At 36.5% G+C, this 17,307-nt stretch overlaps 1 protein-coding gene across 4 annotated transcripts in view; it reads right to left on the reverse strand.

Annotated features, from left to right (window-relative positions):
- Positions 1 to 17,307, reverse strand: part of cenpp (centromere protein P) — an 84,956-nt gene that overhangs the window by 66,318 nt on the left and 1,331 nt on the right. For all 4 annotated transcript variants that reach the window (XM_034314439.2, XM_026932586.3, XM_026932585.3 and 1 more), the window contains exons 4-6: positions 16,203 to 16,291; positions 14,569 to 14,657; positions 6,938 to 7,034 (exon numbers count right to left, since the gene is read on the reverse strand). In XM_034314439.2, the coding sequence (XP_034170330.2) occupies positions 6,938 to 7,034; positions 14,569 to 14,657; positions 16,203 to 16,291 (275 nt within the window). The remainder of the gene's footprint in view (positions 1 to 6,937; positions 7,035 to 14,568; positions 14,658 to 16,202; positions 16,292 to 17,307) is intronic.

A 17,307-nucleotide genomic window follows, 5' to 3' on the forward strand; every position in this document is an offset into this window, starting at 1 on the left:
TAATGTTAAGCTGTTCTCCATATTCCAGAGAAATATTTAGTGTACTCGTGTTAAATTATCATTATTCATCCCAGTTGAGGAACAGAACTGGGTCCACCAAACCCCTGAAGTAACTTCACTGTGTGGGAATCCAAACACGATCAAATGATAGCCTTTTCAAACAGAGCTAAACAGCTGTACTAATCAGCAACACTGCCAGGGTTATTTTGTATACTGCAGAATACAGAGATTCCTAAGGCAAGCTGAAGTGTCACATGTCTCAGAAATATAATATTGCTTTAAACTCAGTTAACACTGTGTAGTTATAGTCTGTGTGGGTATAGAATTTTATATCAAATGTTTACCAAAAAAGAGGTTTATACATTCAAATACTCAGAGTTCAATTTAAAATTTGTAAAGAACCTTTTACTAAAATAGTTGATAATAAAGGTTCTTAAACCTCTATACTGTTTCAGGTTATACTGCTCTATATTCTTGAGATTTCATTCTTCCTTGTCTTCTGAGAATTATTTTGTCACAATTAGGACGTAAAGTATCACAATCTGGATTATTTCCACAAAATTAACTAATTGCTTTTTAAAGGTCTCTTGTCCTTTTTCTTAAACAATATGTCTATTGTCCTAACTCTAACTGTAAGTAGTCCAGGCCTTGTAGAATCATCAGAAGAGGAGAAGGGGGAAAAGAAACCACTTACAAGTATCTTTTGCGGATGCACAAATTACAGAAAAAAATACTTCACTTGTGTTTAGACTTGGATCATCATTTGAACAACTTCAGAGTTTCCCACTGATCTGGAGTATAGTTTAGTGGGGCACTGGGGATCATGTGTATGAAAAAATAGATATAATGGATATTAGAATTAAAGACTATATCATTTGCAGTTATACTCAGTCTCTCATCACCAGGTCAGCTAGACTCGTGCAACGGAATAATTCCTCTTTTTATGCATTGTTGCTTGCAATTGTAATTTAACATAAAATTAATGCTGAAAATTTTGCAAGCTTTGTAAGTTTTGCTTTTATTTGATGACTTTGTGTGTTAAATCACAGTGTTTCAGCTTCACTGAAACTATGATGATCTACACAACGGGTGCCAGCAATGCTAACAAGAATATCCTGGCAGGCAGAGTGAATTGTCAGTGAATGAGACAGCTCCACTGTAACAGCATAAATGATAAGACATGTTGGATAAACTGATATTTAACTGCAATGTGCAGTAGTATTATAAGCAGCCACCTGCTGCACCTGTATGAGTCTTTGTAGTCAATTCCATGTCCATGTTATACTGCACATCACAATAAACTGTCTATAAGAATAATGAAACATATTTCCTGTTAGTCAACTAACTTATGTGTAGATATTTGTACATCTGAGTATCAATACAGTATAAAAAATTTCAAATTTGATTTTAAGCTTTTACTACTGACATGAAAGAAAAAAAACTTGTTTGCCCAAATAGGAATACAATATACTATATATTTATATACAGTATATATGGACGTTATATATATATATATCTATATATATATATATATATATATATATATATATATATATATATATATATATATCTCAGACATATGACAGAATATTTCTAATCAGAGATCTGCTTACACTGCTGACTCAGAGCTACACTGATGCCCACTCTTATATTAGAAACAAACCAAGAAATCAATAAATAAAACCCATTTTTTTAAATGTTCAGGATGTACTTTGGGGGTCATCAGTATACCTGGGTGCAGTACCAAGTTGTCTTCTAGTTGCCTTCTCAAATTTTCTGTTGGAATAGCAGGTCTACCATAATACACTAACAAATTTATTACAAATGGGCTAACCCAAAATTTATACCATCCACACTGCTTTACTATTTAAGTTGCAGCTCATGCTACATGGCAAAAAATGACTTAAAATACAGTATGTAATGTGACTTATATATTATGTGTTCTTTTAAATATACTCAAAACAATTTTGCCTTTCTTTCTCAAAACAAGTCCATTCCACATTCCCCCTATGCACACATCTTGTGTGCACCCCCTACCGAGGTAAGTGCATTGCTGAAAGGAACAGCAATTCTCAGAGGAACACAATGCTCTTGTTCCTGGTGTGAAGCTCTGCACACCCCTAATACTACCACCTTAGGGTTAATAAGTGGCCTCTGTATTGAGGAAGCACTGATGTTCCGGCCCATTTATTTTCCAACCCCCCACCACAATCTACAAGCCATAAAACTCAGAGAAGTGGTCTGGAAAAGCTCAGGCATGTACAAAAAGATATGGTCACATGACTATTCCCAAGTTTACCCCAGTGCCCCAAGTAGTATGCAGCATGGACAAACACAACTCCTGTTATTTGCATTAGCCACATCAGGGACCATCTTTAAAATTCCTGAACAAAAGCACAGTTGCCTTGGGAAAACAAAATATGTTGTGAATGTGTTCTGGAAATAATGGTGCACTTTTTTCTCCCAAGTACAACACCCTGTCTTTTTTGTGCGCTCCAAGCAAGACAGTACAGTCCAGACAAAACAAAAATCATTCAAAAATTCTTGTTAGCTCTCTTGCCTACAGCTCACTGAATCTCTGAATTTGTGTTTCAGACTAGAAAAAAACAAGTCACCTAAAACTTTTTACTGTGAAACCTTAAATGTTTTTAATAATCTCATAATGAGAAATATTAGATATATTTGTTAAAAACTCAAGATGGTTACATATGATGTTAAAGTATCAGATTTTGGACTATGTTTAAGCTTTCTCAATGGCAACTACTGGCAGAATGTATCAGTATTTTAAGCTTTGTTATCCACTTATATTTTTTATATTTTAATCACTAACTGTAAAGTGATCTGGCTGACTTGGTTTGGGAATGTCACTTCATGCTGCAGTGATCCTGGGCCCAAACTGTTTGCTTACAAATACCTTCAAAGATACTGAATTTCTGTCTTCTAAGTCTTTGCCAAACAGGCATAGGCAGAAAGGCATCAAGGCAGCTGCCTTCTGTTTTAGACACAGCTCTAGTAAAAAAGAGAAAGCTCCAAAGATGCTGGCCAGTTATTGTATTTGTTCATATTCTGCCATGTGACTATGACATTAACCATTTGTCCTATGTGTTAAAATCAGCTGATTAATAAAGATCTCCACAGTATTTAATGTAAATACGCCTAGTACTCTACTACCACCAGCCAAAATTCCTCTTGCATAAAGCTTGCTTCTGTAGATCCAACAACAGTATGCACTCAAAAAGAAAAAGAAATCTTCCTACTACAGTAGAAAATGTACCAATACTAATATACCATTGCCATGAGCAGAATACTGGTCAATCAACTAACCAGGGGCCATTATGTGGGTTATTAAGAGATTTTTCCATATAAACCTTACATAATAAACTACAATGTGGTTTATACAAATTGTGTGAAATTCAGTGGACATATAGAGGGCATACAAAACCTTGTGCTGACACTGCTGCAAAAACAGCTATAGTCTTATCCTGTCACTTTTAGCACTAGGCACCTTGCTTGAATTTGCCAAAATTCTGTAGCTGGATTGTTCATTTAAGACTCTGGATTTTAAAACACCTGTATCAATTACTCAAAGTAAAACACTTCTTCAAGAAAAACTTCCGTTTTACAATTGATTCCAGCCACGGAATACTACTGCCACCACCTTATTTTACTGCGAGTCTAAAAACCACATCATTTGGACCACAAAATATATAACATTTCTAGCATTTCCATAAATGTTATAGACAAACAACTCTAACAGACAACCTTCCCTTTGTATTATTCAGTACTGAAGTCTCTTGGAAAATTTATGATTATGGCAGTGAAGAACCAAAAATATTCTTACACAGACTTGAGCATTTCTTTGTTAAACAACAAAAGGAGACTCCATATTCTTGCCTCAATAACCCGTGACCCTTTTATATGCTCATAGACTAAACATCTTAACATATAATTATTAGTCTGAGACATGAGGTCAAGAATCACTTGTGTGAACAATCACACTTAACAGTCTTCTGATTTGAAGACTTTTTAACAGTACTACGAGAGAACAAATGGGAGAGATTTTCCTTTACATTACCCAAACTGTGTCAGCTAGGAATATGCAAAACTAAATACTTTGAAAATCAAAAACTCAGTGGATCATCTGAAAGATTGAACAGGAACATTGCTCAAGACAATAAATACTATGAAAGTACTCCTTTGAAGTACTACTCATACTGAGTAGTACACGGAAGTAAAACTTTTATCTACAGTGTGGGTGCTTTGCTGGCAGTGATGGTAGAAATGAATAGTGTAATGAATATTATTTAAAGAAATAAATTCACCACCATATACTTCATAACAAATGGCAACAGTTAATGCCATAATGTCACTAGAGTGCAGCATATCTGACCATGACCTTGAGTCTAACGCAGGGATGTCCAAAGTCCGGCTCTAGGGCCAAATGCGGCTCACGGACAGATGTTACTTGGCCCACGGCTTCTCTTTTAGAATGTATGACAGGTGGCATTACAATTTTTCCTTTCACTTGACAGTGGCAGCAGACCATGTTAACACATTTAGCTACATTTTTCTTAGACTAAACCTGCAAATTAATTTACAGAATGATATTTAGTCATGGCTACAAACAAAAAGCACAAAGTTATCAGTGTGAAGAGACAATTTTAAAAGAGCTGGAAACAGATACGCATGGAGAAAAAAAACTAGGCATGGAAAACCTTTCATGAATTCATGATTTAATACTTGGATTTGCAACCAAGCATTAAAAATGACAATTTATGAGTATGTTAGTTCAATGATTATGTTCAGTCCAATTACTTTTGGTCCCTGATATAGGGGGGACTACAAAATTGGATGTAAATTTGGATGTAAATAACCTCAAATTAAAGTTGAAAGTCTGCACTTTGAGCTCATATTCATTATTTAATTTCAACTCTAGTATAGTGTGGTAGACAAATTTATGACACTACACACACACACACACACACACACATGTATATATATATATATATATATATATATATATATATATATATATATATATATATATATAAATAAATAAATGACATGACATGACATGCACTTTAAATGTCCACACAGAGCACAAGAACAATTTCCAGTTTGCTGACAAACCTCTTCATATTTCACCTCCAATATAACACTACAAATTAATGCATAATTTCATCTTTGTTAATAGAAATGTATAGAGAATAATAATAATAACCCACTGACAGAAATTTTTAAACCAAAATTGTTGTAAAAGACATAGCTCACAGAACTCCAAGAGTCTGGCACTGATACTGCCAGTTAAACAGGAGAGTCTACTAGATCACTAAGAACATTAAGAACCTGGTGAATTTACTGCACTAACCCATTATTTATTATCTATGATGACAGAATGTTAAATCAGCACAATTCCAGTTTGTTTTATGATACTGCATGGGTAGAACTGGCATTATTCCAATTTGTTCAAAGATGTCTGCATGGGCTGAATTAGCATTATTCAAATTTATTCAGTAATGTAATTTTCTCTATGATGTTAGTACGGCCTGAACTGCCACTATTCTAATTTGCTCTAAAGATGGGTTGAATTATCACCATTTTCATTTGCTTCATAATGGTTGCATGGGTTGAATTAGCATTCTTTTCATTTGTCCTAAGCTGTGGTTGGCCATGAGGCCTGGCTTTGGTGTTATATGGAATATAAGTGAAAGGAAATTGTCTTTTCTCTACATCAGCGCTGGCTCTTATCTACTTGGAATAAAAAGGGCTACCAGCAAATTTTTTGCCATGTTACTGGACTGTACAATATGAAATGACCATGAAATAACCATCACACAGCTTTATCTTCTTTTCTTTTTACACTGCTGTCCTGGATACTGCAGACCAGAAGGAAGACAGAACAGGAAATCGATCAGTAAAGCCTGATTCATGCTTCCACCTTGGATGGGGAGAAGCACAGCCTGTATAGCTTCTCAGAGATTGTCCAGTATAGATGAGTGAATAGAAGGAACAGACTGGCGAGGGTTCAAACTGGTGGGGGTTCTACCACCCTCTTCTTAACAAACATGTTTATTACAGTAGAGTATTGGGTCATAGTGAATTGGTTTAATTGGTTTTACTGACCGAATATCAGAGAGAAATGCCCCTATTTTTCTTTCCAGTTTAGTCACCTGCCAACTCCCACCCAGTTTTCCCCTATCATACAACAGCTACCAACTGGGGTGGGTGAAGGCTAAGACATCCTTCCTCCGAGGCACATGAAACCAGCCAAATGCATATTTTCAAACTGCTGCTCATGGTGCATCACAGGGCAGTGTAACACTCATCAGAAAGCATTATCTGCCCTATTCCACATACCTGAGCTCAGACACCCACAATTGGCTAGTGTCGCTGTGATTGGGTGGGATGGATGGCATATTTTCTCTCCCTTCATAGAGATAATGGTCAATTTTACTCCCTTGGCCACCAGCCATAAATGGCTATAGCATTGTCAGTATTTAAACTCGCAATCTCCCCACGATAGGAAATATGGTCTTCTGTTGCGCCACTTGGGAGTTCTTTATAGTTAACAGTATTGTATAGTCTTGAGGCCACAGCAAAATGTCAACATCACTATCTTTTTTAAAGGGTCGCCATCTTATTTGAATGGACAACATATTTTTTTTTTCTCTAACACATTTGTTATTTACTAGCTGGTCCCTTTGTGTGCAGCTAAGATCCTCCTACTGTGTCTGCAAGTAGCCTCTCTGAAGTTCTCAAACAGAAGCAGTTCTGATGAATCATAAACCAGGATTTACTATGTAGTTCTCAGAAAATTTTGGAACCTTGTCTTAAACACACCTTGTGATGTGCACACGAACCCACTGTATCATAGCACTCCAAAAGCACCCTGGGTAAGCTCATTTACAAGCCTTCAAATTAATTTTTTATATCTTACCTTAAAGTGTTGGAACGTGCAAGTCCTTTGCTTACATCTTTCTGAAAATGACCTCAAGGTCCTGAAGAACAGGAAAACGCTCTTTGACTCCTCTACACTGAAAAAAAAAGATGATATACATGACACAGAGCTCAACTAAATGTATGGCTTTTTGGGCAACAGATCTTTTAAGAGAATTATCTCTTGAAATGTTGAAATTGTGTCCAACATTTAAAAATGTCTTTATGAACAAATTCAGCTACAGCACAACAAAGGCAAAGCCCTGTAAGACAGTTAGTTGGTGGTCTTGTATTTGATCTACATGGCTCTTGCACTGCCAGCTCATGTTGGCAAAGCCCGAGTTATTTTGAGACTTTCATAGTTACGCTGAGCCCAGAGCTGTGCGGCACAGGACACGACTTTCCATAAATGTGGAGACTCCAAGTCTGTGTTTAGAGAAATGCCATAAAGAACTGATGGAAAATTCTGCGTCTTTCAGGGATATGGAATAAAGGCCAAGATAACGAAAGACGAACCTGCAAGTTTTAGAGAAAACATTTTCCATTGTACCAAAATACAACACAGGTGAAGTGGTGTTAGTTAGTGCTCTCATATATAAGTTTACATTAGTTAGTAAATAATACATTCGTAAGCACCAACTTAATTATGTGCATGAGTGTAATTAATTAGTAAAACAGGAGGGTTCTCTTGGTATGGCTGAGAGTGGGGTTTCCGCTAGCTCTTAAACTAGACATATTAAAACATTCCCTGCGTCTCAATTTGCCTACTATCCACCCTAAATAGTATCCGAGATTACAATTAGTGTGTCCCAAATTGTAGTATGTTGAAATAAGTATCCCAAAGATACCCGGATGGTCTACTATTTCAGGTAGATTTTTGAAGTGTGGAACGTTGGACACTTTTTCAGCTAATATTGCCCACAACTCCTTGTGTGAGGGAGGAGGAGTTTTGTGACGGTTTGCTTTGCCGAATTCAAGAACGCATTTTAGAGAGGTGTAGATTAAATGTGGAAAAATAAACCAAGGGAATGGTAAATTAAATTATATAGTATAAATTATGTAAGCAATAATGAATGAAGGAAAGCTGAAATGCAACTGCATGCTAGTATGTTCCCGTAACACCATACTCTTTTGCTACACACTCAAAAGTATGTACTTTTTCTTCACAAAAACAGTACATACCTTTAATGCATAGTATAAGTACTTACTTAAGTAATTGAGACACAGGGATTGACTCCCGAGTGTCGCAACAGAAAAGCGTTTGCTATCATCCACAGATTGTGAGAAACAATAGCAATCATGGACATCTGTGAGTTCATGCATGCGCAAGGAAGCAGATAACGCTTTCCTCCATGTGTGTTACGCTGCCACATGATGCAGCAGGAGCAGCAGTTTGAAAAGATGCTGTTGGCTGGCTTCACGTGTCTCGGATGGCCTTCACCCTTGGCATCTGTTGTATCATAGGGGGAACTGGCCAAGACTAAATTAGGGAGAAAAACGGGGGGAAATAATTTTAAAAAAAATTTACACTTATATGATGCATTAAATGTGAATCTAAGATTAGATTTGAGTAGATTATATGTGTGGGAAATGGATGCAGGGATAAAGAGCCGGTAGAGAAGGTTATATGGAGGGCTAGTTGTCAGTTATAGGATGTTAGATGGAAGGATAATGGGAAGGTAAAAGAGACTGAATGGAGGAATAGTGACAGTCTCATGCCTAGTAATAAAAGAGGCAAAAAAAAAGGCCAGAATTAAATAAATGCTTGCAGAAGTAACTATCTGGATGTAAGGGTTTTTTTTGTCCTTCATGATTTCAGGTGTCCCTCAAGGGAAGGAGGGCACAGTCAAGAGTCTGCTGGACGAGAGAGTGAGATTTATGCAGAACAAATGGGTAATGGGCTGCAACCTGTTTCTCATTTACTCTGACCTATTTCTGTGTGTGTGTGTGTGTGTGTGTGTGTGTGTGTGTGTATGTGTGTGTTGGGGGGAATACATGTCAGGGACAAATAGATAGATGTGCTTAATTGATTCCCCAGGCTGCACACCTCAGAGTCTCGCGTGTTAAAAAAGCCTGATGTGTGTTGTTTTGCTTGGTCCATTTCTGCTTCTGATTTTACTTCAATAAAAGGCTTTTAAATTCCACACAAAGGTTTTTCTTTACTAAATACAAACAGGGAATGAGTATATTGTTGTTACTTTTAAATTACCACTAAGGTCTGATTATACTTTCATTCTAACACAGCTCACATGTGGTTTGGGACAGTGTATATAGATATTATATCACAAAGAAGCACTGCAACAATATTACAGATTATTCTTTAGCTATGCAAAAGCCTGCTTGCTAATCAACCAGTTAGTGGTCCATACATGTTCTTCAGTTCTTGTGTACTTGCTTGGCATCATTATCCCCTGCTCATATCCAACACTGAAGAATGCAAATATCTAAACATATTTTAGGCCTAAAAATCTAATGCTTAAAAAATAAGGTTGAATATTTGCATATCTGATGCACTAACACCTAATATGGAGGTTTGTCAGAGGGAGCTAATACTACAACATATAGACACCAAGCAATGCTAATTTAGCTAATCACTGACTGTAATGATTTAGCTAGCTAGCACACCCTTCAGGCCATTCAGGACTACCAACATTTTCCTCAGATATGCTGGTAAATTTCACCCGGCACCGACTATAAACTGTGCTTATATTGTTCTCACTTTATTGGGAAACATCAACTCATTGATTTTGGTAGCATAAAAAGTGGTAAATACCCCAATAGGGGGCTTTTGAAATGGAATCTGCTTGTAATAAAGATGGCCCCTTTAAAATGTACAGTATATATTAGTCTATATACAGTTGGTCCAGTTGTGTATTTGTTGTCTGTTCCTTGCAAAGTTATATAGAACAATTCCAATCTGTGGTCTTCTGTGTGTGCTTTTTGTTGTGTTTTTCTTCATTTTTTACTCATTTGGTTGACACTTTTCATTTCAGACAGTATAAAATTGCTCAGGTGCTCAAGAATGGCAGCTTGGTGATACTGGGACTATTTTTTGTTGGGTAGCCCAAAAACGATTTGTACTTATAAATATGAACAAAAAACAGTATATATTTATAAAAACTAAGATATGTTGTTTTTTCCCCAAAACTTAATCAATAAGGAAAAACGGATTCAGACACCACAAATTAACAAAATTAGTACTTCGTTGCGAAGGTGTTGTTTTCAGTTACAGCTTTGAGATTCACTTTCACTTTCCCAAGGTTATGAGGGTCCCTCTGATGGATTCATAAATATTCAATGGGATTCAAGAAAGGAGATTGTCTAGGCCAGGCAAAGCCTGAGCTATTTTAGTGGTATATTTCAGGTTGTTGTATGTATGTTTTTTGAAACGTCCATCTTCTCCCCAGATTCAGTTTCTTGGCCAATGAAATTAAATTCTTCTCTAATATACCAGGGTACATCACTCCATCCATGTTTTCTTCGATGACATGTAATTCCCCAGTACCATTGTGACCATTAATATGGTATAGTAAAAGCACTCTACACATGCACACAACTGATTGTTTTTTTTTTTACTTATTTTTTGAAATGACAATGTTATATTAGTGTATCTTGAGAAGTTCTGTGTGAGATGTAGGAACAGAGATGATTGTGGTGCAGTTTATTGATTATTGTTCGCTGTGTAACTGTTGTCCCTGCTGCATTCAGTTCATCCTGCAGCACTTTTCAAGTGACTGCTGGCTTCTCTCTTATCTTCCTTATCAATAGTCTGAGAGTGCATTGTGAAATCTTCTGTGGAGCACCTGCCAAGTGTTGTTTAATAATATTGCCCCTGAGAACTTTAGGAAGCTCCTTCGCCTTCACCATGATTGCTGCTTGTGTGAAATCTTAGCAACCGATGCCATCATCTTTTATAATAACACGAGGATAACATCTGCATGAGACTTTTTTGCAGCATTTATATCTCAAACTTGATTTATTTTTTATGTAACCTTTACATGTGCGGTATATACTTTTAATATGGTGTCTGAATATTTTTTCGCTATTAGTTTAATTTTTTTTAACATATCTTTGTTTATGCCTATGAATACATACTTTTTTGTTCTGAATACAAAATCAAAAGACATTATGTGTTATTATGTGTGTCAATTTGAAGTGGATATAAGCACTGGAAGTGTATTAAATAACAAAAAAAAAAAATAAAGTGTCCAAATACTATTTTCTCTCACTGTTTAATACAATAGAAATAGTTCTGTACATCACAGATACACTATCTGCACTTACACTTAACCCTTGTTTGCAGGAATTTATTAGATTTAATTCCTTAGTTGGAATTGAAGTAAAACAAGCTCTTGGAGGTTCACAGTATTTTTAAACTAACCCAATTTGGCATAAAAAGTAATCCACAATGACCTGTCATTAACTGTGGAGCATGGGGCAACATGCTTCCTGCCCCATTGTGCCTCTATTGCTCCTCTACAGCACTAAAGTGTTATTAGTGTTTGCTGCAGGTCCCAGATTTGACCAGTGGGTGCAATAATAACTCTTTGGAGCTAAATGGGGCAGTAAGCACACTGCCCCACGAGTTGTGCGACATCTGGAAAGGCAAGCAAATCAGTGGAACATCAGCTTATATCTGTCAAATAGCAACATTTTCTAAACTGTTGGTCATTCAAAAGAGGTAATAAGTATTTATGCCCCACCTGCCCCTATGGAGGGGATGCTAAAATCTGATATGTTTAGTAATGCCACCATTTATAAACATGGTAAATTCATATTAATGCAATGTTTAATTTAAAAATAATAGAATTTAAATGAATATATATTAAACGACATCTGTGTATATTTGGACTGGTCAGCTGGACATTATAGTAATCATTTGGATAGCACACACATTGTATGACATGTTCATATTTAAATTGCTTAAATAACTGAAATAACTGTGGCATGCTGAAATTATTAAACTAATTACTTCAGGTCTCTGAAAATCTCAAAAATAAAATTCAATCACTTGTGTTTGTGATCCCGACTGTTTTCAGAAACTGCTTCTACTCAACTTTACATGGAACATAATCATTTTAGAACAGCCTTCCTTGAGACGTTTAAAAAAATACAGTCTGCACAGACGTATGTGCACATCGATGTCTGAAAGATTTTTCCACATCCAAGTGCCAGGACAGAATCGCAGACCAGACAATATGATCCAGATGTGCATCCACAGACCATGAAGTTGGTCACACTTAAGACTAAATTTTTGTTTTTGGTCATGTCTCAACAGGTTAGTACATTGAAAATGATCAATTTAATAATGGAAATGTTCAGCATGAGTTATAAAAAAAAATTCTCTATTTGCTGTATATCAGTTATTCCAATAAATCGGCCGACGGAATCTACTGGCAGCCTTTTACTGTTTTCAGGCACGTACAAAACCTCAGACACGAGCTTTGACATTCTCATTTATAACTTGTGATGTGATTCAGATGCACCCTGAATTGACACCAAATGAGTTTTCACAGAGAATAATCACAAGGAATGTGAGCAAGTGCCGAGCTGTTAAATGAGCCAACAGTAATGCAAGTACTGCAAGATTTCCACCAACTGTCCAAAACAAGTGGAAGACAGTTGTATAAGGAACATACACAGCCGCAAATAAGTTTTAATACTCAGGAAGGCACATTAGTCACTGTAGTAAGTCAAACTGCAAATAAAACAATCTTACGCTTTGCAACAGTCAGTAAGTTTTCCACCATGGGAAAGTCTTCAGGACAGAGGACCACACACTTTCTGGTTTCTCGGTAACATGAGAAGCAGCATTTTTTTTTTTTTTTTACTGATTAACTTCAAGAGAGAAAAAAAGGAGAGGCTACTGAGGGAATGACTGTTTATAGCTGCTATAAAGTAAGTGATAACAGGAACTAACTTGTCTTGCACATGTTCTACAACATTAAATGTAACTATAAATGGTTAAAATCCATGATGGTTCATTATTTACTTAAAAACTGCAATCACTGGAAAATCATTGTGGTATAAGAGGAATAAAATTTAGCATGTCTTGTTATTGGAAAATAATCTTCAGGCATCATACCACTTCGTTGTGGATTATTTGTTGTAGATTTAAGTAAAATTTTCTTTGTTCTCTAATCATTTCTCACAGTATCAGTAGCTTCTTGTGCATGTTTTCTGGTTGTATTTAAACCAATATGACAGAAAAACCAAATGCCTAGGCAATCAGAAATGTGAGACCGGCTAACGGTCAAGCAATCAGTGAACAGGCATATGTTAAACAAGCCTGAATGGGTAAACAGAGGGCAGGTTATGGCCAAACGCTAATCAAGAAGGGAAGATAAAGGCTTGGAATCGTCTCAGACACAATGCTGGAGTGAGATTCGCAAACTATGTCTGGCAGTCCAGTGGAACTCGTGTAATTATTAGTAATCAGGTGACTATGGTGTAGGTGCTTGACTGGAGGTTGTGTGATGAGGTCACAGGCTGAGGAGCATGGGAATTGTGGTCTGCAATTTCAGGAGTTGCAGACAAGTGAGTGTATATCGTCCATCATTTTAAAAGATCTAAAGATCTGGCTAATACATATATATATATTACTGTTGTAAAGTATGTCAAGATCTCACAATTCTGTTGCTTTACTGTTTATATATAGTCTAATAAATGGGATATCTTTATAAACTGTTCTACAATTTAAGTATGTAACTGTGGTATAAACACCCTTGGCTATGGATATGACCATTGTTCTGGATCTCCAAATGACAGGGAGCCCTAGTAGTTATCCGCTGTTCATAGACCCACAGTTACATATGCAACTGGTATTCTGGAAGATGAAAGCCACACTCGCGCAACTGGGGTTATTTAACAAAGCAGCATACCTCACACTGCATTCACATTAGCAAGTGACAAAGCAACGGGTTCTCAAGTCTCAATTCCCGCAACAGCAGCAAGCAGCACAACTTCCTTAAAACTGTATTTCATTTTCTGCTGCTGTTGTTATTGCATTGTAAGTGATATGAATATGTAAGATGTGTCCATATTTGGCTCATAGTTGGTTGGTAAATGCCAGGACTGTCTTCAATTTCTCTCTGAAATGTGCCCATGGCTAAAAACCGAAGAACAGAGATCAACTAAAACTGCACTGGGCAAACGAAATTGACTGACGAGCCACTCATCACACTCGGCAAGCAATCTTTAGATTCACAGTGATTCTTTACATTTCAGCTGTGTCACATGCCTACACCGTGTGAGCAATGAAATCAATAATTACTCTGTAAATTATGTTGATATTGAATAACTGGGATGGGAGCTCCTTATATCCAGTTTACCCACAATTACACTTTTCTAGGGCTCATGCATACGCATGGTCAGGAGAGTGTATGTAAACATTATCTTGCTCAAGAAAAACGTGATAAATCACATTTTTTGCATATAAACGTGTGCATGCACGGTTTACGCACAAAAATATTCGTACACGCGGTTGGTAAAGGAGACCCCTGGACACCGCGTGCGGCAATGGCGACAAACTACAAGCAATATGAAAATGCTTGCTAGTGTGAACGCAGGGTAAGAGTCCCATAGCATAAGCCTAGCTCTTTACATCTTGTAGTAAACAGTGATTTAACCTACCTTGACAGAAATCCACACAAGTCTTTAAACTCGGCTCCATCCGATATAATGTTGAGGTCAGTCACTTTTTTCAGGATGATTTCATCGTCCTGCACAAACAAACATGCCATTAATTAAAATGTATAGTTCTTCATAAGGTCTAGTTTAGTAATAACTAAATAAGTGTTTCTGAACTGATAATTCTTTCCCAGCTCCCAATACACCTAAACCATGCAATCATAAACAAAGAGGTAAAGAGAGGTGGGAGAGAGCAAAAAGTGTTGAACCGTTAGAAAACATTTTTATGTTAAATTAGTAAAATCACTGGTTTGTGTCCACACATTTAGTAAGCGTTGTATTTAGCGGCGATAAAAACAATAATCAAAGTAACAATAATAATAATAATAATACAAATATCTGACCTTCATAAAAGTGCAATGTGGTTTACCTCACCACACGCATAGCACTCAAACACTTATTTAATGTAGATGGGCTTAAATGGCAGCTTTAAGAAATTTATCATAATGAAATATCATCCACTAAGCTACTTCTCTTTGGGGTATAACTACAACTAAACAAAACACTGACCTTTAATATGATTTGCTATGAATTTAGAAAACTTTTTAAAATAATCTAACATGGTACATCATTAAACTACATCCAGCATGACAGCCCTTAATGTAGATGGTGGTGTTTAACTGCCCTCTAGTGCTCAGAATAGTCATTCCACACAAGATATGGAGGTTGAGGTTCTTTCCCAGCCACTTTTTGACTAAGCGCCATATCAGCTATAATTACATACAAGAAAGTTTCTAGTAATAAACACTTTAAAGTTTTAGTAACTAATACACTAAGAGCTGGGACAATTCCTTTATTTATTCCACTATTTGGCCTTGTGAAAGCTGAAAACTTGCAGTGCCAGTGTAAGTCTAATCTGCTTTCACTGGGGCAGGGAACAAACTAGGTGCTTCTCATTTTATTATTTGTGCCGCCTCATTTCCTTTCTTTGTAACCTTGCTTCAGCAGAAGGACTCGACAACAAACAAACATATTTGCATCAATAATGCTTCTCTCTATGTAGCGTCCTTGTATATGTTAAACAACCTGCATTCTTTTTCTCCCTTTATTTATTCCTTAAAACTTCTTGGATTAGACTGCAGGAACATCTGAGTATTACTAAAGTATGTTGGTTGTCTTGTGTGTTTATGTGGAGAGTTAGATGTAAAATAAGCTGCCATAATTGCCCCAGGACAGAGGTGTCCAGTTTTATCTGCAAAGGTCCGATATGGCTACAGGGCTTTGTTCCAAATCAAGCAGATGCCACTTGCTTAATCAGCTGAACTTGGTCTTTAGCCTGTTGGTTGTGGTTATTATTTGACTGGAATAAAAACCTGCAGCAGATAGGACTGGACCTCTGTCCTATCAGGTAAATAAATCTGTACTGAATTCAACTGCACTGAACTGCAGTCCAGCATGTTATCTAATTATAATGGTTAACTTAATTCAATTTTAATCTTTCTAATCGTCTTGTACTTGTTTACAGAACCTAGAGACATAAAGCTTAAAATTCAATATTAAATACATCAATAATCAAGATCTTTAAAGCCTTTAAATATTAGAAATGTCATTCTGTATTTAAAATGAAATCACTTTACCTGAATCTCAGTTAGTGCAAACTCAACTTGGAATGAAAGAAGCCAACAGCGACCAGTCAGTCTGTACTGCTGTACGGTTTTTGTATGGCCTGAGAAAAAAAACAGTAAAATAATATGGTTTGAACCAATTGATCAACACATTGTAATCACAATAAATCAGCAATGGACAATACAAATGCTCCAAGTTATCAAACTTGTAAAGGCTGAATGTGCAGGTTGTTATGTGTAACATTATATCATTAAATAGTGATGCCATCACCCAGTTAATACGAATATACAAGTGGAGGTCTGCAAAAACCCATTGGAAGTTGCTGCATCTGAATTCGGTTTAAATAAATAGATAGATAAATAAATAAATAAATAAAAAGCCAAACAAGATGAAAAAACAGGTTTTGAACAAAATTATACCTTGCCAGTAATATACTTTGATATCTCTACTTAAAAACATAAATATATTTTAACAAAACAATGTGGAAATTATTTTATTTAGGGTAGTTTCTAACCTGGCTGTATGCAAAAATCTTGTTGGTAAGTAGCTGGTTTAACAAATGCAGCACTAAATGCAGTCAGTCTGCCTACAGATACACTATATGGTCTGAGGTTTTTGGACACATGACCATCACACCCATATGTAGTTCTTCCCCAAACTGTTCCCACAAAGAATGATGCTCAAGAAGGTATCACGCCACATTAAGAGCCGGGGGAGGTAAACTTCTGACCAGGATGATTGGTGTAAATTGTTATTATTTTGTTGTTATTATCGTGTTGCCTTCTTGAGCATCAGTGAATGTTTGCACCTTTTGTAATAGTTGTGTACGAGTCCCTCAGTTGTCCTCAGTGTGAAAAGATGGATCTCAACATCATATAGCCACTGATGTAAGGGGTCGAATATGCAGAAGATGCTGGAAAAATACAGAATGTGCAGGACCTGGAGGATTTTTCTGAAGAATAGTGGGCAGTTTAACTGCTCAGGGCAAACAAGAGTACAATGATCCACGATCAAAAAATCATGATCAAAAAACACAAGTCACTGATCATCCAGGTCATGCTGGAACAGGATTGGGCCTCTTAGTTCCAGTGAAGGGAAATCTTCATTCTACAGCAT

The sequence above is a fragment of the Pangasianodon hypophthalmus genome, chromosome 20, assembly GCF_027358585.1.
Source record: "Pangasianodon hypophthalmus isolate fPanHyp1 chromosome 20, fPanHyp1.pri, whole genome shotgun sequence".
NCBI lineage: Eukaryota > Metazoa > Chordata > Actinopteri > Siluriformes > Pangasiidae > Pangasianodon > Pangasianodon hypophthalmus.